The sequence below is a fragment of the Mustela putorius genome, unplaced genomic scaffold (assembly GCF_011764305.1).
Source record: "Mustela putorius furo isolate JIRA1106 unplaced genomic scaffold, ASM1176430v1.1 tig00000228_pilon_pilon_pilon, whole genome shotgun sequence".
Taxonomy (NCBI): Eukaryota; Metazoa; Chordata; class Mammalia; order Carnivora; family Mustelidae; genus Mustela; species Mustela putorius.
The window spans coordinates 19,677,813-19,700,061 of NW_025421322.1; the positions used below are offsets into that span (position 1 = coordinate 19,677,813).

At 38.4% G+C, this 22,249-nt stretch overlaps 1 protein-coding gene across 1 annotated transcript in view; it reads left to right on the forward strand.

Moving 5' to 3' along the window:
• SLC30A8 (solute carrier family 30 member 8) overlaps positions 1–22,249 on the forward strand; it is a 36,315-nt gene that overhangs the window by 9,854 nt on the left and 4,212 nt on the right. Inside the window, exons 2-6 of the mRNA XM_004743475.2 lie at positions 2,655–2,854; positions 12,314–12,460; positions 14,718–14,871; positions 18,506–18,656; positions 20,225–20,330. Coding sequence (XP_004743532.1) covers positions 2,655–2,854; positions 12,314–12,460; positions 14,718–14,871; positions 18,506–18,656; positions 20,225–20,330 — 758 coding nt within the window. The remainder of the gene's footprint in view (positions 1–2,654; positions 2,855–12,313; positions 12,461–14,717; positions 14,872–18,505; positions 18,657–20,224; positions 20,331–22,249) is intronic.

Consider the following 22,249-nt stretch of genomic DNA (forward strand, 5'->3'; position numbering starts at 1 on the left):
CAGGTTTCTTGCTTTTTCTTCCTGTGGCATTGCCCTGAGGCTGTACCCTTAGTAGGATTCCTGCCTTGGTCTGACTTCTGCACTGCTCCAGAATAAGCTCTTTCTCCTCCTTACTTATCACCTGGTTTTCTCTGGCCACAAGATTCATGAAAAATATAAATAAAGCAAAGCTTCACATGACATCAGCAAATCAGTGGTCGTATGAATACTGTCGGAACAATCAGTGACCCTGACTTGCTCATGTTGCCTTCTCAGCATGAAGGAAGAGGAAACCTCTATCATGCTTTCTTTTTGGTTCTCAGGCTCCTCTGAGTTGATGGTCATTCATGACCCACCCTGCTACATGATGTATTTGTTATTATCAGGGTATGTATCACATTGCAAAGGCAAGAATGTATAGATACAAATAGTCTAGGTGCTTTTTGCCAAATGGTTCCTATTCCAGCAAAGGAGATTATTTGCAACTGTTAGAATGTTCAAAATCCTTAGTGCTATTAACATTATCAGTACAAACATTCCAAAGTCAATTTGGTGATATATACAAAAATCCTTAAAAATAGAGATACCTGTTGACCAAATAATTCCCCTTTTACAGTTACATTTTGAGAAGATAATAATATACTGAGTAAAGATTAACCATAAAGATCAACAGCCCCACCTATATGAGCAAACAACTTGGAAAGAATGAAGTGTTTAATAAGAGGAAATCAGTTCATTATGTATGACATATTTCTATTAGATACAGTGCTCTCTATATGTTAGAAATAATAGTGTAGAGTATTTAATAAATTGAGAAAATGGCAACAACACATTTAGCTAAGAATCATGTTCCAAAGCTGTATCTTCAGTAGGATCCTAGGGTGACACTGTCATTTCATCCATAACCCATTTCAGCCTGTCCCCACTGAGTTGCAGTCGTATGATTTGGGTAGCATCTACCCAATCTCAGCTCCAGGAGTCATGATGATAGGGTTTAGCCAATCTGATTATAACAAGGTCTAAGCCAATGAGTCCATCCACATTCCTCTGGCTATAAAGGTTGGTTCTCATTTGGCCAAATCAGCATGCAACCCAGGACTCTTGCTTAGGTATTGGGAATGGACACTCTCTCTGCTTGTATAAGACAAGGCAGGTGCATAATTCTGATTACCCGGGGCAGCCATTTCACAACCATGGGGAAAACCAGCCTGCGGTTAAAGTATACTTGAGAATGCAGAACGATGCATGTGGATTCCTAAATCAGGCTAAAGACTGATACATCTCGATGTTTTCAGTTACAGAACCAATAATTCCCATTGAATAGCATGAACTTTGTTTTCAGTACTTTTAACCAAAAACATGTTAATTACACATTCTGATTATGTTTTTAAAAAGTGTTTTTTATATTACAAAGCTAAGCAAAAAAATATCAGTAATAATTATCTTTTGGAGGTAAGGTTACCAGTGATTTTCCCATTGCTTTGTTGCTTTTCTGTAATGAATGTATACGTTAGTTTATTCAGGAAAAACCAAATATAATGATAATTAGAGTCATAATAATTATCATTATCTAAGCCAAAACCTTCAGAGCTTTAATTCCAGATGGTGATAAGACAAATGAGCTCTCCAAGTGGAGGTGAATTTATTTTTCTTTTTATACCTTTCAAAGTCATGAAATCTAATTTCTTAATTCTAAGAATCTTATTAATCTCTTCTAATAATTTTATTAAGGAAATGAAAGTCTGATCAGCTCAAGATCCATGGACATTGATACTGGCATCAGTAAAGGTTGGTTTCAGGTGTCCTGAAATTCAGGTAGGGAGGCAGGGTGGAACCCAGTGGAAAAAACACTAGACTTAGAATCCCAGTTCTGCTGTTTCTTGATTATTTGGCCTCAGGCAATTACTTAACCTCTCTGAACTTTGATCACTTCAGGTAAAAAACTATATAATATTCTATAATATGCTCCACTATGATTTGGACTTAATGTTATCTATGTAATCTTTCCATCTACGAAATTCTAGAGTTCTATATATGGTTCCAAATAATGCTTTATATTTGAGAAGAACTGACAGGTGCTGCCTGCTTTAGGAAGTATAAGTAAGTTCAACTCCCAATACAGATTTGATAGATTGAGAGAGATCGTCTGCAAAGCTGTGTTAAGATGGTTTCTGAGAGTCCACATGGATTCAGCAGGAGAAGGAGAAAATGATCTATTAACACTATTGTTGTGGAGAATGGGAGAATTTTGGCATTTAATAGTGAGTATTTGAATCATCAACCTGGCTTCCATGCACATAGCCAATATTGCCCTGCCCACTCCCCCCTTTTTAATTTGTAACACAGGATCCAAAATCTTTTCAAAGCCCAGTAATTTGGAAGGAAATGCATCAAAGTGTATCTGCTTCCCTTCACCTGTTCCTCTGACATTTCTTAGTCACTGCTGGTATAAGACCTTGGGTGAATAAAAGCAAAACCTTTAGTAGTTGAGAATTTGAAGGAAATTTCTTACTTGTTCCTTACACTGGATATTTCTTGTGGAAGGAGCTGTGAACAGCAACTTCCCAACTAGTTAGCAGATGTCCCAATCTCAGTTCTGAGAATGGGCAGGGCTGACAGTGACGTATTTGTTTGCAACCATGCTCACTTCTTGCTTTGGTCAAACTCATCCACAGTGTGGAACTCCAGCAGAAAGCCTCGAATAAAGATCAATGTCCTGGAGAGAAGCCAGAGGAGCTGGAGTCAGGAACCATCTATCACTGCCACAACAACACCAAGGCCACAGAGAACAGAGCAAACAAGCAAGTCTACGCCAAGTGGAAACTCTGTGCTGCTTCAGGAATATGCTTTGTTTTCATGATTGCCGAGGTCGTGGGTGAGTATTACTTAAAAGGACTTTTCTGATTAAACAAGCAAACAAGCAAAAATCTCATATCACTGCAGGAGGGTTATACAAGTTCCCCTTTTAAAGGAAGGTTTCCTATTTTTTGTAAGCACTGAGTAAGTGCAGAGTAAGCTCATTGTAGATATAGTGGAAAATATTAGGAAACAAAATAAAATTGATCACCATCCCACATTCGAGTAATAACCTCTAATAACATTGTGCAGTATTTTTGTACAATATATTTTTCTATTCATAACTCCGTTTCCTTAGCATAACTGAGAGCATGCTGAATGCTTTTGACTATGCCATCAAATACTCTTCAAAAACATTTTTATGCCTGAGTAATATTCTATAATATGCTCCACTGTGATTTACATAACCATCTCTCTATTAGAAATTCAGGGAGTTTTTTTTCCCTGCTATGTATAATGCTGCAGTGAAAAATCATGAATAAAAGTCTGCCTGCCTCTCTGGTTAATCCCTTGAAAGAGATTCCCAACAGTGGAAAATTGATTGAAGGATATAAATATTTTTATTACTTCTTGATGCATATTGCCAAACTGCTATCCAGAAAGCTGGATAGCAATTCATATGTCTGCCTACTGTATGTAAGAATGATTCTCCAAATCTTTACCAGAACTTATTTTAATCTTTTAAAAATCTTTGTTAATGTATAGGTGAATATGCTTTATTTTATTCATTTTTTTGGTTACCGTTAAAATATTTTTTGCATGCTTATTAGTAATCTAGATTTCCCTATGTTGATGCATTTCCTGCTTGCCTGTTAATGTTTCCCATTCATTTGCTTTTAGATAAGTTTATAGTGCTATATATTGATTTCTGGGAGCTCTTTATATAGTTAGGATATTGAACGTCTTATATTTGTTTTAAGTACTTTTTCAGTTTATTGTTTACTTTTAAATTTTTAGTTTGATGTAGATAAGTTTTAAATTTTATGTATGTAATTGTACCAAACATTCCATTTTGAGCTAACTTCTTTTATTGCTTTTTCATTATGTTAGTGCTTTGGTCCCCGTCTACTGAGAAGATAAACACCATTTTGTTGTTCAATATTTTGCCTTTAATTTTAAATCAGTGTGGGATTAGAAAAAAAAAAAAGATTTGCTCTAAGGACTAAAAATTCTTTTTCTAAATGGCTAACAAAGTTTTCAGCATTATTTCTGGAATAATTAATTACTCATTCCATTGATTTTTGATGTTTCTTTAATCAATTATCAATATTTCTGAAAGAATAAGGGTTTGGTTCTAAGGTATTTCATTGATCTGTATTGTTCTTCTCTGTTATTAGTAACCCATTTAATTAACGTAGATCTACGTGTCACAATATCTGTTGTTCTTTCTTCACTATTCCTTGTTTAACAGAAAAAAGGAAAAGCCCATTTATTTCTGTTTATTATTCTAATTAAACATGAAAATCATTGTGTTCAGTTCTCTCCAAAATTGGATTATGATTTTACTGGAATGTAAGTTAATTTGGAAACACAAATCTTTTTAAAATACTCAGTTTTCTCCTCTAGGAAAATGGTATGTTTCTCCATTTATCCCAATTTATCCATTTATCTCTAATTTGTTTTGTGATTTTAATTAGTTGGCATATTTGTATGTTTTAATAAAGGGGCAGCCTATTTCTTGCCAGGGTTATTAGGATGTGTTCGATTTACTCTTTCCAGAGGTGAGCGGTGTCTTCCTTTTTTGCATGTCCTCTTTTGTAGGTCGTTACTTTGTGCATTCTGGAAATTTTTCCATTTTGCAGGTTCATTTTATTCTCATCATTTTCCTTCTAAATGTATCTCAACCCACTTCCTTTGTTCCTCTCTCAACCATCCTCCCATCCCCTAGGAGATAACACGCACTTGTGCAAAAAAAACATATTTCTCTTCTTTTTCAATAATTATATCTCTTCTTCTGTATGTTTCATAATTTATAAGATACTACATAATATCTTATGCTAAATCAAATCTTCTGTCCAACTCTCTAGCTGTTAAATGAAATGTTTCCTGAGAGGGTAAGTATTTTCATTATGTGAATGAGGTTTTTAAATGATTAACAAATAACCAAGGATACTTATTGATTTTTATCAAGTATTTTTTCTTTTAAACACACTCTTAAAATTTTTTGACTCATTGTTGATGTGCTTCATATTCAGAGATTTCCTAATATGATATGGTCTTTGCATTTCTGGCATCGTAATGCCATCATTATGGTGCTAGAAATCACCTGGCATCATCTCCTTAATGCTTATTATGGGCCAGAAGCTGTGATGAGTGGTTGCCGTTGTGTTACCTTCCTTAATCCTGTCAAAATCCCTGAGAGGTAGGTCTTCCTCTTATTAATTGCACTATAGAGACGAGGAATCTGAAATGCAGAGTCAAGTACTCTACTTGAGTAACACACCTTGTAAGTGGGCAGGCATTCTAATTCAGGGGCTCAAATTCCTGGACTGTCATTACTGTGCCCCTCAAATAGCCTAGCCTGTGGTGGACCATTCTTTCAATGCCTTGCTCAATCTGGGTCACTCGTACATCCATTAGGATTTTTTATCTTTATTGATGATTGAAATTGATAGTTTTGTTTGGAGCTACTTTTCTAAGTTTTTGAATTAGAGTTATGCATATTAAAATGAAAACTTTAGTTTTAATGGTACCTTATTTTAATAAAAAAATAGAAATAATTTATATAACACTGTAATTATCTCTTCCTTTTTTAAAAGAAGTCCCTGGCAAACTATCTAGGTTTGGAGACATTCTTGGAAATAATTTTTAAAATATATTTATTAGCTTCCTCCTCATTTTTTGAGGTACTCAAAATTTCTACTGCTCCAGCAAATTTTGGTCTTTTATGTTTTTCCGAAGTCAGCCATCTAATAGAAATTTTCCAATCTATTACCATACATTGGAACATGACAGTTTCACATTAACATTCTCTTGTTTATTCTAGCTACTTTCTCATTTTAATATTGTTTATATATTTTCTTTTCCTTGATTTAACTTGATAGATGTCTAGTTTCTTTACGTTATTTATATGTGTATGTCTATGTGTGTATAGGATAAATTATCTAAATCTTTCTTCTATTTTTAAAAATTAATTTATTTTCAGCATAACAGTATTCATTATTTTTTCACCACACCCAGTGCTCCATGCAATCCGTGCCCTCTATAATACCCAACACTTGACCCCAACCTCCCACCCCCTCGCCACTTCAAACCCCTCAGATTGTTTTTCAGAGTCCATAGTCTCTCATGATTCACCTTCCCTTCCAATTTACCCCAATTCCCTTCTCCTCTCGAACTCCCCATGTCTTCCATGCTATTTGTTATGCTCCACAAATAATTCACAATTTTGGCTTTAAAAATATTTGTTGGTTCCTCTTTCTTCAAGGTCGTAGTCTTATTGTGTTTTAGTATCTTGAGTTGTATATTTCTCTAATTCTTTTTATCCTTTCTTTTTATTAATAATAAAATTATGTTTAGTTATGAACTTAGTCTGAACGTTTTTGTATGCAATGTAGCTCATCTATTATTCCCCCTCCCCAAATAAAAAAAAGAATACTAGGAACACCCTGGCACGTGGTACCATAAGATATTCTTACTCCATTACCAGAATTACCTGTTACACTCTTACCAATATTTTTGATTAATTTTCCTTTACCCAAAAGGTGGGCTAAATTAATGATAATCTAAGACTGGAGGAAAACAGAACCTGTTATAGTTTTTGTTTTTGTTTTGTTTTTGTTTGGTTTGGTTTTGTGCTATCACAGCTAACAATCAGAATTAATTGGTTTCTTAAACCTCTTGAGTCTTATGACCTATATATTCATACTCAGACTTTAATACTTTCTGAAAACTGGAAAAGAACTTAGACTCATGCAGTCCAAGAAAAACCCAGGGTTGACACATAATTTTCCAGTCAAAGATTATAAAAGTAATTGATACCACATACTTTCTAGAGCCAGGCCAAGTCTTTTGAAGGAACCAATGTAATAGCTTGATGAAGTTGCAAAGAATTTACTTCGACTAGTTCCAATCTAAAAATTCACTTGGAAAATCCACTGACATTTATGCCAGGGGTATATATATATATATATATATATATATATATATATATATACATATATATATATATATATTTTATTAGTTAAATTCATAAGATCGCAGACAGCATTCTATTGTTCATGTAGGAGATAGATAAAACGGAAAATTTAAAAAACAGAACCTATTCAGAATGTGGCTTTAAAAAGGTGGTATTCTGGAAATTCATAGCTTTCCAGATAAAATACTGGCATCACTGCATGCAAACACAGGTCCACAAGCTGTAGACACTGGCTTTTTCTCTCCAGTACCTTCCTTCTCTGCTGTCCCCAGAATCCATGTAGATGCTGAGAACAGATGGCATCTTCTCTCTAGGTGATGTCTCTTCAACAGTCTGAAATGGGATGGTCTTCCATTCATAAAACTCACTTTTCTCCTTGTGCTTTTCCTTTGCCCTGTCATGTTGCTTTAAAATGACTTACACTTTTAGGGGAGAGGGATGAAAAACTATTCACTTGGAGTGAACAAATCAATCTTCCTCTTCTCTCTCATTCTTAATCGTTAATTAGTCCGTAAGTTCTATTCTGGCTTCAGTTTGGAGCCAGAAGAAAGTGATGTTGTCAGTAAAGGAATGAAGCGGAAACTGACAGACTCATTTAGAATTCGAGCTGCACTCATTTTGAAATGATCTCTCTCAAACATTGCTCTCGTCATGTTAAATCTGTCTTCAGAATTTCAACGGTTCCACTTTGCCTAGTTCAGTGTTGCACCATGTTTCCCCCAACACGGCAAGCACAGGAAACATTACTGTACTGGGGTAGACCCACAGGCGTGTTGTAGCCGGGAGAGGCTGGTTCAGGGGCTCTCTCTGTGCTAGGGGCACTTGGCGACCCCAAGTGAAAAGAGAGCAACATATTCAAATGCGCGGGCATTCCGGAAAAAAAATGAAAAATTCTTACTTTGACTTTCAAGTCATCCCACCATCTGGCTGCCGAAGTGACCATTAATCTCTTTCTTTTATGACGTCACTAATGACTCTTCTGTTTCACCTATTTACCTATCCTGTGCAAAATAACCATTGTATCTTAAAGTCTCTGTAGCTTTTGCTTATGTCTTTTTATTTGGATGGAAAAGGCCTCTCCTCATTCCCCACACTCATCAAAACCCTAATCCTCATTCAAGACCCCAACCAGACCTCACCTGAAGCCATTCTTGACCAGGTCAGAGAAAGAAACTGTTATTCCCTGGTCACTTTTGGGAATCTGGGAGGGTCCTCATACAGGGTGTGAGATTTGAGGCAGGCCTCAAAGTTTGAGTAGGAATTGAAAAGTAGGCTAAGAGGGAGATGAAAAGTCCTTGCAGAGGGAGGCCTCATGAGCAGTACCTGATCACTGCCGTGGTCCAGGAGGCAGTAGATATCAGCTTTGCCTGGACAGATTTTAAGTGGGTAGGTTAGCAATAGGACAGGAAATCTATACCGTTGGAAAGAATTCAAGTGATTCTTGATGTGTAGCTTCATCTGGGGGCCACTGTTTGCAGTGGTCAAAGATTGCTTTTTGCAGAAGCTTCCTCGTACTCACTGTGCTGACTGCAGTTCTGGTCCTCTTAGACCAAGAAACTCATGCTCAGAGGCAAGGCTGGGTATGACATGCCAAGTGAGACTATTCAGAGACTCTGGGTCTTTCTTATAGGGAGACTAGAGAGGGGGAAAGCTCTCTATCCTCTACAAATATTCTGCTGCGTATACACTCTACAGTGCTGTTTGACCTTTTGGCTGCAGTTTCATGTTAGGATCTTACAGTGTGAATGATGGTGCACAGCTCTACATGATTGGCCCATTAGGAGTTTCACATGGTTATTGGGGTTGTGCCATTGGCAAAGCCAGGCAAGCTGCAAAGACAGAAATAGAAAAACTTCAGATGAAAGAAATGACCTGCAGTGATATTGTTAAAGAAGTTGCAAAAATAATTTACATAGTACATGATGAAGTTAAGGATAAAGCTTTTGAACTAGATCTCAGCTGGGTTGGTGAAATATCTAAAAGAAGACATGAAATTGTTCCAAAAGATATAAAGGAAGAGGCAGAGAAATATGCTAAGGAACCATTGAAGGAATAAGATGAATCAGATGATGATATTATGTAACATTTCAGCACCTATTTTAAATTTCTAATACAGTCCCATGTAATAACTCTTGAGCCCTGTGGATTATCTACCAATTTTTATTAAATTTTTGTCTTGTAACAAAAAAAACCTAGAGCTTTTTTTTTGTTATATATAAACCTGGAGCTTCCCAAGTCCAACCTTCCTTGCTAAGGGCAAAGTAGTCTATCTCCAGTAAGACAATAAATATCATAGAGACAGAGCAGAGCCCCCAAATGTATTTTGAACCTTAGGATTAGGCTGCACTTGATCCAATCCTGCCCAGATTTGTTCTCAGTTTTTGTTGTGTGCCAGTAAATCATCATTTTGTTGTTGTTGCTGAAGGTGGTTTGAGTCAGGCATTTATGACTTAAAACTGGACCTCTCTAAGGTCTTATCTAAGTCAGTGATGTAAGATAAAAGATGGCGAGTGAAGAGCAGAACTAGAATGGTAGTTGTGTTCAAGAAAGACCATGAGGTCTGGCTGGAGAATCTGATTAATTCTGCAGGCCTTGCCGAATAACTGACATTTAGAACAGGGGAGAACCAGGTCATGGGGCTGTGTTTCGAGAGAGAATTGGCCACAGAGCAGACTGGTGGAAGTAATTAAAGAAAGCAATGAACATTAGTGTGTCTGCTGTCAAGGGGCCTTTGGAGCTGTTGAACTGGGAATCTTTCTGATGACTTGTGAAAATTCCTAATTATGGGAAGGCCTTAACATGCATATATAAATGTGCATCCCTATTTAAAAAGACAGATATATGGACACTGAGAATTCACAAGAATCAGCTCAAGGATGGCCAGCACTGGAAGCAACTGAGAATGGTTGGAGAGAGATGTGCTGAAGGAGGATTGTTTAGGATGTGAAGCAGAGTTGGGGGACCCAGGGGATTGCTAGACAGGAAAGCAGAGCTGGGAGTGGCCTGGGAAAGATAGTTAAGTATCTCAGAGTCCAAGATTTCTCCCAGAGAAAGCTATGGCTGGGTGGTTTGATAACCACAAGCTTTACTGATAAGGAGGCTTACTTTGTACTACCATCAGAGTATCTCAGAGGCTTAGGCTCATTATATTTTTTGAGGTTCCTGGTATTAAAAATTTTTTAAAGTGTCCAAACACATCTATGCAAAATGCAGTGTGTTTTAAACACTTGTTAAGTAATAACTCTCTGCATTGAGCTTTTGATAGTATAATTTTGTTCTTATAGTATAATAATGCTATTCATGTCATATTTTTTTTTTATTTTTATTTTTTAATATTATTTTTTTATATTTTTATATATATATCCCCATGCTCACCATTCATAAGACACTCACCAAAAGGATTGGATGGACAGTTAAAGGAAAATATGAATTTATAGCAGACAGCAGTGTCGTCTAGTAACGGGACACAGGCTAATGTCAGTTTTGCTTCTTTCATTCTGGTCGGAATGTCTCTGTTCTCCACAGAGCTTGCCTTGTGTACTTAACTCCCACTCTCTGAGCCTGAGGTGAGTATGAGATGCTGGCCCAATGGCTCCCCCAATGGCCTCTCACCCCACAGGCCCTAAGAGAGTGCATTTCCAGAACTTAGTCCTCTCCAGTCTTGTTATCAGTACACTGTTTTCTCTATCTTGTCAATAATCCATACATGAGAGCTCCTGCCTTCCTCATGGCCTCCTTGTATTTCCTTGACTCTTACTGTTGTGCCTTAACCTCCAGCTTCCCCTCCCTTCAGGTCTGCCTCCACACTGTCGGCCAAGATCTCTCTCTTCAACACAGATCTGAGTATGTCACAACCTCGCCTCAAAATCAAAGTAGATACCCCATCCCATAGGATAACATTCAGATTCTTTTTTTTTTTTTAACATTCAAATTCTTTAGCCTGATCTAGCTTCCCACAAGTGGGTTCCCCACCCACGTTTCCACTCCTATTTCTGGTTATTCCTCCGATACGCCACACCTCTCGTTTTTCCACAATGGCGCCATCTTCTTTCATTTCTGTCTGCTCTTTCTGCTCTTACCCTTTCCTGAAAAACTCTTCCCCTCTAGCTCAGTCTTACCCCTCCTTCTTGTGAAAAGTTCCTCAGTGCTCCTGAGGAGAGCAGTTGTCTGACCCTCCAGCCCACCACCGATGTCTTCAGCACAGCGAATGTTGGACGATGAGGGCACTGAAGACGGGGACTGCAATGTGTTTAACGTTATCTTTGTATACCCCATCCCTGTACTGCACACAGCAAGGGCTCAATAAACACCAACTGGGTGGCTGCGTTCATTGTCAGTAATACCCCACGCTTTTCAGAAGCAAATGCGAGTTCAGTCAGAAACTATCTCTTGGACCCAGTTTTCTCCATAGGACTCAGCATGATTGCTCATGGTTTTCTGGACTGTTCTTATAAATAGCAATGATGGTTGCAAAATGATTCTCACTTCCCGGGCCTCCATATAAATGGGCTTCTTCCAAAGCAAGTTCTTTTTCTCACTCAGTTGCCTCATGATTCAGCTGAGCCTGTTGAAGAGCCCTCATAGGACTCCATTTCCTTGCCTTAAGCTACAACTGGAGCCCAGAACATGGAGTGGCCACCATGGTTCTTTGCTGAGATGGTGGACAGCTGCTCATTGGCATGTAGCCATTCTTCATGGAAGAAATAATGCATTATTAACACAGCTTTATTATCAGACCTGAGTTTGGCAGACAGAACAACGTTAGAGGATAATTGGAAGAAAAGCTGATTTGTTAGCAAAACGTTGCTTTTTTGGCTAATGAATCATGCTGATTTTTTTGCACTGACAGCTCAGTAACAAGCTTGAACACTACTTTGCTTCAGACCATTAAACTTTGACAAACCAGTTATTAACTACAGCTAGAGCCAGGGGTCTGTGGGGATTATTGCAATTATGAGCCATATATGTAATTTTTAAAAATCATTAGTTGAGACAAGGTGAGTCTGATGATAGAGGGGCTGGTGACTGATAGTCCCTGTTGCCTCGTCATACGCAGGCAATAAACAGCTGCTGGAAGGACAGTGGGTCAGCAATAGCTCTTTTTGGGGGAGAGGTAGTAAGAGCAACAAAGATTGAGCTCCGACAACGAGCCCTGTTTGGGAAGGAAGAGACAAAAATTTCTTATCAAATGGGAAGAAGAGGTAGATGGAATCCATGTTAAGACTTTTCCTCATAAAGTTTTATGAGTCTGTGGCATCATTCACCAGCTATGGTTAGTATGTATGTGACACTAGTTGCATTCTGGGTCCCTAATCCCATGGAATGTTCTGCCTCCCCTAGGTGGGCACATTGCCGGGAGTCTTGCTGTCCTCACAGACGCTGCCCATCTCTTAATTGACCTGACCAGTTTCCTGCTCAGTCTCTTCTCCTTGTGGTTGTCATCAAAGCCCCCTTCGAAGCAGCTGACATTTGGATGGCACCGGGCAGGTACAGCTCACCCACTGAGGATTCATGGCCAAGGAGCTGGGCAGTCAGACCAAGGATAAAAACAGAAGAGGCAAAGGAAGGCCTCATTCAAAAATCCCTTAGAGGCATGTTGGTGTACACAATGTAAAGGATGTGAGTGTGGGAACATGTGTTCTTGATGTTGATTTGGCAAAAAGATAAATTGTGCTTCCTCTACTCCAATGGGACAATAAGAACATCTGTATGGCTTTAACAAACACCCCAGTCCAAGGTCTCAGTGTATGGTAACAGCCACCATACCATTCATTAGGCTACTCTGCATCTGGGGGGGAGGATGACATAAAGCTTCTACCATTCTGCCCACTAAGGGACAGAGAGCCCAAGACAGCTGGAGAAATTAAAGAAGTTTAGGTAACAGGTAAGTTGAGAATAGGATGTGAAGGGGAATTTAGGGCAGAGCGAGGCTGACAGAGCCTGCCTTCCTTGAAAGCTACCGTTAGATACAGACCACAACATATATACTGACAGTGTGGGCTGTGGTTTTTCAAGCTTGGGCTGGTAGGAAGTTCTAATTTCACACCAAATAATTTATCATCACAAGTGTTTTGAATTACCTTTCCTTTACCATTCAGAGAGAGTAGGAGAAGGAGAGCGAGAGAGGAGGCAATAAACATCAATAAAAAGAATTTGTGACAATGTGATCTGAAGATGCTTTCCAGTCCCTGAACAGTGCTACATTTGGAAAACGTGTATCTTTGGCTGAGCACCTGCCATTTTTCTGTATACATTTTCACATGTACTTCCCCCTTTCTGATACTATTGGTCAAAGTTGTTTTGCAAACATAGGATGTTTTGTAAACATGGACAGAACTTAGAATTTAGAATCCTGCTTGTATTTTCTCAAATATTTTCTCCTGGGAATGGAAGCCCATGAGCCTGGAAGACAAACGCTGTCCACTAGAACTCTCTGCTTCAGAAGAAATGTTCTATCATATAGAGTATAATGTGACCATAGAGCACTTTCTTTTCTTTTTAATTTAAAAATTTTTTTTAAAGTAGGCTCCACACCCAGCATGGAGCCCACCATGGGGCTTGAACTCATGACCCTGAGATCAGGACCTGAGCTGGGATCGAGAGGCAGATGCTCAACCAACTGAATGACCCAGGTGCCCTAATAGAGCACTTTCAACGTGGCTACTGCTACTGAAGAACCGGATTTTTAATTTTACTTAATTTAAGTGGAAACAGCCACATGGGATGATGGTCCCCACGCGAGGCAGCACTGCTTTAGACATAAAGGTGAAAGTGAACTAGCTTGTCCACATGTAATTTCATGGATGGCTTCGTTTAGGAAGAAGCTAACTACAAAAAGCGAATTTATTTAAAAAAAAATTAGTGGCTATTAAGACAGGCACCATGCGGATGTGGTAACAATCATGAAGGTTGTTGTTTTGTAAATGACTCAAGTCTGGGAAATAACCCCACACTAGGAAGCGATACGTGCCTGGCCACTGACTGCCAGAGATTTCTAGACCCTCCTAGGCTTTTAGTACCTACTTACAAGGTTAAGTTAAAGATCAGGGTGAGGTGTTAAGAACTCCTAAGTGAGCAAAGGTGCTTTATTCAGCCTGCAGACTAAACACTATCTTATCTTTAAATATTCATGTAAATGTCTCCACACATACTTCTTTTCCATATGTTGTTCTTAAAATGCAGTCAGAGTGTTGATGTACCTCTGAGCTTGCCTCTGTGCTTATAATACATTGGGTTGGCAAATGAAACTCATTTTCATCAAGTGCCCTCTGAAGCCTTCCCTTGTTACTATTTTATTCCACACAAGGTACCAGTACTGGCAAATTGTAAATGTTTTATGGTGAAATTAAGAATTTCTAAACACATTGTACTCTTTGTGTCTCATTATTTCATCCCCTAATAAGTTTCAATCATTTTAGCACCTGTTTAAATTAAAATCCCCAAGGAAAAGAGCAATGGCAGATAGCAATTAAATGCTCTAAATATTTGCTAGAAATTACCTAGTAATACGGAGCATACTGAACTCAGACACTGGTGCTTTGTGAATGCAACATTCAAGTGCCTCATCTTAGTGCCAAAACCCATCCACACTTTCGCTTTGTGAATCACTGAGTGAACTAGTTTAAAGCCTCTTTGGGGTGGGGGGCAGGGTGCATCAAGGAACTTTAATGCCTTCGGACTCTTGGGAGGTTAAGGTGATTCACAAATTCTTTGTGTATGGGTGTCTGTGTGCTTGAATCCCTAGAGATCCTTGGTGCCCTGCTGTCCATCCTGTGCATCTGGGTGGTGACTGGGGTCTTGGTGTACCTGGCATTCGAACGGCTGCTCCACCCCGATTACCAGATCCAGGCGACTGTGATGATCCTAGTTTCCGGCTGTGCTGTGGCAGCCAACATTATGTAAGTCTCCCCACCCACTGTCCATCGACATTGTCTTCAACCCTGTGTGGATGCAGATGGTATGGTTTGGGTTGATGTTGTTTATTTTTGCTTAATTCCTCCTACTTGTGAAGATGGTAAATTGAATAAATTGCCAACGGGGTAGGGCGGAGGCAGGATCTGAGTCTAGATCCACCAGGTCCGGAATCGAGCTCCTAACCAGTCTGCTCTCTCCTGCAGCTGATGGTTCCATGCGACATAGGACTTATTCCTATCTAGCTTTTTGTTACACAAACACATTATGGGTTCCCAGAGGGCTGGGTTGGAAGGTCTCTTAAATTTTTATTTACTTCAGTTCCTTTTCTACTTTTGAATTCTCTTTTGCAACATCCCTATAAAACAGTCATCAGTGTCCTATATTTTAAAGGAACTAATAATAGGGAGTTCATTTTTCTCCAAAGCAATTTATTTTATCTTTATATCATTGTGACTGCATGAAAATTCCTTCTTAAGCTGTATTAGCTAAACTCTCTCTTTAGTTTCTACCTGTTGGTCCATTCCCTTATCCAAGTAGTCTTAATTCGTTCTCATGAGACATGCGATGTCTTACTGGACGTGTGATCATTGCCATATTGCTGTTCTCTTACCCAGATGAACTATCTGATTGTTCATGATAAGGGGGTTTTGAGGCCAGGCCTTTGATCTTTTTTGGTTGATTTGTTCCTTCCCATTTGATAGCTTGATTCTGGGCAATGCTACTTAAAACTGTATTATCTATCTATCTATCCATCTACTTATGAATCATCTGTGGTAGACAGAATAATGCCCCTTCAAAGATTTCCACATTCTAATCCTTGGAACTTCTGAGTATGTTAACTTACATGGCAAAAAGAACGTTGCAAATGTGATTAAGTTAAGGATGGACTTTGAGATGGGGAAATCTCCCATCTGTCTGGGTTATCCAGACAGGCCCAGTGTAACCCAAAAGATCCTTGTTAAGAGGGACACTTGAGGTCAGAGGGAAGGGAAGATGCTGCATTGTTGGCTTTGAAGATAAAGGATCCTGGAGCCAACAAATATGAGTTACCTCCCGAAGCTGGAAAAGATAAGACAGCAAATTCTCTCCTAGAGTCTCTATAAGGAATGCAGTCCTGCATACCACTGATCTCCAGAACTATAAAATAATACATGTACATTGTTCTAAGCCCCAAAGTCTTAAGATAACTTGTTATAGCAGCAAAAAAGAGACTCATACACTATGTATCATCTGTCTTTCAATGCAACATGACACATGCAATGAGACAGGCTCATACATGAAAGTGAAGAAGACAGTGACAGAAGAACAATTGCATTTTAAAGAGTGTCTTTTAAGGGAGGGCACAATGGAATCCCTGGTATTAGGGGAAAATCTAAATGTGTACATTTTGGAAAAGCTCCTCAGTTCACTCTAATCCCTTACCTTGTGCCTGCCTCAGTTCCTTTCTTCTTGGTGTGCAAATCATTGCTCAAAATCTCTGAGATTTGCTCGACCACTCCGAGAGGGGTATTGACTGCTATTAGTGAGTAGATCCCTATTTCCATCCTGCTAACTTGAAAATGTGTTTCGTATTGGCACCAGGAGAAAAAGTGTGTGGAGACTAATGCAAATCTATCTCCACAAGGAGACAGATAAGGCAGAGCACATGTGCTGCTGACTGGAGGTCAATAACATTGTCTTTGTATAAGGAGAACAGTACGTCCACAAGACAGCAGGGAAAACGAAAATATTAATAATTTCATGAGAGTTCTATGTCATATAGGTTGTGTTGATGCTACATGAATATGAAGGACACACCTAGCTAACTACCCCATAAATCGAGAACCCTGATGATCAAGTTTGAGTTTCTAAATAGATACCATCCAAATTATCTTCTTACTGCAATTGCTTTTGAACTTTGACCTTAATGCTGCAGGTGCTTCTCATACTTGGGGAGACAAGGGAATGGAAAGTGGTAACTTCCCTGTGCAAGTAAGTAGTTATTTATGGATAAAGATACTGAGTGACTATAATGTTTTCTCCCAGAACTGGGATTACAGGTTTCAAGTGATGCTAGATGTTGCGTTGTCTGAATACAGAAATATCAGAACCAGAATTTCAATCCAACTTGAGTGCTTTGTCTGACTGTTTTGTTAGCTATAGTACCACTTCTTAGTAGACTTGCTAAAATTATAATTTTTAAAAATTTATTTGGGTCTTTTTAAAATCTCTGCCATCTCCATCATACTTAAAGCTACTTGGGGGAGGGACCATGTCTATTTTACTCACCTTTATACCTCAAGCATTTAACAATGCCTGCACACAAGAGCCCCAAAGGAAGTTGTTTTTTTTTTAATAAAATGAGTAAAAGAATGAATGACAATATGATAAGCACACATAAGTAGACTTAGGAAAAGGGTATGTTTAACTGTCAGCCGAATCAGGCTGTCTGAAGATTCTTAAGTGGAAACTATTAATTAAGGGTGAATTTCTGCCTTAGCAGCAACTATCTAAAAACCGTGCATTATGTAATGATCAAATAGCAGTCATTCTACCTTATGGTGATGACCTTACATTTTACAAGACACTTTACTGGTGAATAGACTGGGATACCTGGTACTAAACAATAATTTTTTAAAACTTTGCTCCAAAATAAAATCAGGTACATAATTTATAGTGCCTAATACTTATCTCCTTGACTTGGATAGGAAATACTAAATTTTACAATATGTTCTATATAGGAAGAGAACGAGTCTGCAGCTCATACTCTTAGGACCATATAAAATATACATATGTTTATATGTATATATTTCTCTCTATATATTACTACATGCATTTGCATGTTAAATTACATACATATTTACATATATATTTAAAATACATTACTATATTTTAGTTTCTTGTTAATAGCTATATATATATATATAAACACATGACTATCATCACTGGCCATTAAAAATTATTCAGATTTTAAGTTCTCATAGGAATGCACAAAATTGGGTGTCTGGGTTATGGACATTGGGGAGGGTATGTGATATGGTGAGTGCTGTGAAGTGTATAAGCCTGATGATTCACAGACGTGTACCCCTGGGGCAAATAATACAATATATGTTGCTAAAAATAATTATAAACACTTTTTAAATTATTTTTTAAATGCACAAAATTAAGTAAAATATTTTTAAAAATCTGACCTTGATGAGATTTTATTTTTTTTCCTACCCCTTTCTGCAGCTTTTTGCATTTGAAAGCAGTACATTTATTTAGCTCCCACCAAAGCTCAGCTTTAAGCCTAGCTTAGTGCCTGACACTCAGTAGACCCTCAATAAATACTTCCTCTCCTCATTGCCAAATAGTGTCATCTAGGAAGTGATGCTTTCCAGTTTTCATGTGAACAAGAGTAGCATTGGGTAGATGGTAGAGAAAGCAGAGGTGAATTTTGTTGTCTGTCCTCATATAAAAATTTAAAATTCTATGATGCGTGTATTTTCCAAATTAGTCCAAAATAGTACATTTTACAGCATTAATATTTCAACTCTCTGAGACCCAGCATAATACATGCTCTTGCCAACTCTCCATTATGCTGCATAGGTTTTCAAGGGCTAACCTCATGTGTGCCAAGAACACCCTTTTCTCTTTCAGGCTAAGCGTGATTCTGCACCAACGACATCCCAGTGACAATCACAAGGACGTGCAACCTAATGCCAGTGTCCGGGCAGCTTTTGTGCATGCCCTTGGAGATCTCTTTCAGAGCATCAGTGTGTTAACCAGTGCACTTATTATCTACTTTAAGGTGAGAATGTTTGCATTTACTCACTGTCATCCTAAGTTTATAGATTAGGTAGTAGAGAAGCTGACTTGTCAAAATTAACTTAAATGAGGGTGGACAGCTTATATTTGCCTATACTAACTGCTCTGCAGGGTTTACACAAGCAAACAAATATTTGAAGCCTGAAAACTTAGCCTTTCCAAATTCCTAAGTGCTGAGCCTTCAACTGTAGGGCTACAGTATTTCCAGAAAGCAGTTCCTTCTGTCATGGAGTTAAGGTGAACAGCAATGGGACCATGGATACCTTAGGATTCTTGGGTTGTATGCAGCAGAAAAGATGTCTAGCTTACTTAAGCAAAGATATATTTACTGGATGAAATTTACTAGATGTACTCTTGACAGAAATCAAGGTAGAAATAAGGGCAACATTGGGTATTTTAGATTTTAGAAACTTATCCACATTCTGGCCCAGGCACCAATGCAGACATGAATGTGATTCAACCAATTTTTTTCCTCCATATTATGCTGGAGATTCACATTTCTGGGGGAAAGAGTCACAGACTAAGGTTGGGTCTTCTAACTGCTGCTTGGCTGGGGAGGGAGAGCATCCGACCGAGTGACTGCCCCACCAATATCACCCACAATGGGAAAGATAATTCTCCTCCCCAAAGGAGGGTATTAATAAGAAGTTGGATGGATCCTGGATGAGCCTCTGACCCTACATTTGCTACAGATATATCAAGAACTAATAGAAGTGGGTTGGAGTGTAGGTAGGGGGGAATGGAGAAGGGCATTTAGCTCTGTCGTCTGTATCTTGATCATCCAGTTAGCAGGGACCAATCATTTTTACTAAAATATGGAAACACATAAATAAAAATTACAAAGACGTTATCATTGGAAGCTTTACATTTAAGGCAAAAGTGATCAAACTTGCATGGGTTAGTGGAGTTGAGAGTTTCCCAGAGGTACTGAGGCATGGACTTTTCTATGGAACAGAACTTCACCAAGGGCAGAAGAGCAAGTCAGTCAGCCTGAAGCTAAGGGTGCCAGTGGTGAGACAGGGCAAGAATGAGGCCTCAGCTCATACTCTTAGGACTTAATCAAAGATGCCTGCTGCAAATACATGTCATCCTGAAGAGGGAAAGAAAGGAACGAACCCCAGATGGCCAAGACCAAGCTCCAGCTGAACCTCGGTCCTATGCAACCTCTGGGCAGGACATACTCTTTTTTCTCATCATGAGGAAAACTGGAAAACCATTGAATATTGTATAAACTTGTGCATATTTTCATCCCATACTCTGGGCTTCTATTAATTTGAGAAAAGTCCAATCAGGCCTTCGGAGAGAACACTCAAGGATACTTTCCCTGTACATCTTAAATTTACTTTTGACATTTCTTCAGTCATGGATAGTTTGAAGCATAAAGAAGGATTGAGTCTCCAGGACGTCTTGGCTCTGAGTTGAAGGTCAAGTGTCAGGAAGGTGACAGGATTCTAGTGTGAAAAAGCAGCAGGGACGTTTACTTATTCTATTCATTAGACTTTTTGCACAGGAGGCCTGAATTCAGTTAACTGAAGTCCCTTTATTTTCTAGCCAGACTATAAGCTGGCTGACCCAATCTGCACATTCGTCTTTTCCATCCTAGTTCTGGCCAGCACCATCACTGTGTTAAAGGACTTTTCCATCTTACTCATGGAAGGTAGGAGTGATTTTATTATTATTTCCAGGGTCAAGGTTTTCTCTTCCTTATAATCACCGAAGGGAATGGCATCGAGACATGTTCACCATTAATTCACGTTCTAAGGAAGATATACATTTATAAGGAATTTTTATGAAAACAAATATTATGATTTTTATTCATATGGGAACAAGTAAAAAGAACTGGCTTCTCTTTCCTCCAGCAACTATTAAATGATATGGCACAGTATAAAAACAATTTGTACAAATGCTTAGGACAGATATTGAGGGGGATATTGCAAAAATATAAGGTCCTCACTAAATATATGGAAAATACCTAAAAAAAGTGGAATGATTTCTCTCACATACAGCATTATAACTACTAAAAAGGGCTTGCCTCAAACCCTGGTTAGACCAAGTCAGCAATGTTCCCATTTTAGTGCATCAGAATCACTTGGGGTCTGCTGGGTCCACCTCCATATTCCTAACCAGTAGGTCGGGAGACGGGCCCAAGAATTTGAATTTCTAACAAGGTGCTGATGTTGCTGGTCCAGTGACCACACCTTGAGAACAAATGGAATGGTCTTTTCATGGCACTTAAAGGGTTACTACTTAAAGGGCAGTAGAAAATGTAATCAGAATTAGAGGTTTGCATCACATCAAGCATTTGGATGATATAACAGATATAACAGATCTGTTATATCAAGACCTTGGCTTGAACTTTTCTTTTTTGTTCAGCACATTTTGATATAAGGCCGACACAGTCTCAGAGCGCAGGTGCCTTGACCAAAGCCCACACTTTCTTAACATTCACCACCAGGTACACATTTAAGGGTTTTGTCCTGTTGGCCCCATAACTGTTAGAGTACTTGTACTTAGTGAAGTTTTCTAAAAATAAAGAAAGGTACAAAATTACAAGAAGCTTCCCCACTGCTCCACCTTTGAAATCTCAACCCCATTCTTCAAAGGTAACACCTACTAGTAAGTTGGTATGTACCTGTCCAGAAATATTTTGCATTTACATATATATGTACCTGAAATATATATGTACTTATATACTGTGTGTCTTTTTTAATACAAACAGAGTTATGCATTGATACAATATTTTGTTCTGCATCTTGCTTTCTTTGATTGGAGGTCTTTCCGCATTAGCACATACAGAAATACACCCTATTCCTTTCCATGGTACAAATATTCCACTGTCTGCATGTACCTGCTTATTGCTGGATATTAGAAATATCAGTGTAATCATAATTCTATACATATATATTTTTTAGTGCTTGTATATCCACAGCATAACTCCTAGAAGTGGTATTACTATTTCAAAAGTTATGTGCATTTTACAATTTGATAGATATTGTCATTTCTTCCAAAGATACCATATCAATTTCTCTCCCACCAACAGCATTTGAGAATGCCTCACATCCTCACCACCGAGTATTACCAAAATGTTGATTCTTGTTTAATCTGATAGGTGGAATATTATAGGTTATTGATTCCATATGCATTCCTTCATTACAAGAGATATTGAGTGATGTTTCATATATTTATTAGTCTGGGTAATTATTTTTTAAACACTAATTTGGGTATTTTCCTGGGTGCATTGATATGTCTGCAGATTCTCCCTCAGGAAAAAAAAAATTTCTAGTATATGATGGAGCACTGAAGCCAGTGGGAACATACCCTTTTGCTTGTCAACATTATTTTATAGAATAAAATCATTAACCGTAGATCTGTGTTCTCCATAAAAGTAAAGAGACAATCAAGGCAAGAGGGAAGGGGGTAATGGGATTGTGATTCCATCTCAAGGGTCTGAGACAATGACAACAGGCCTTCAGGGGATCACATGGCACTCCTCAGAGGTGACACATTAGGCTTAATAGTCAGCTCTGGGTTGTAAGACTTAGTCTCTGACATTTGTGTAACATTTCATACTCAGAG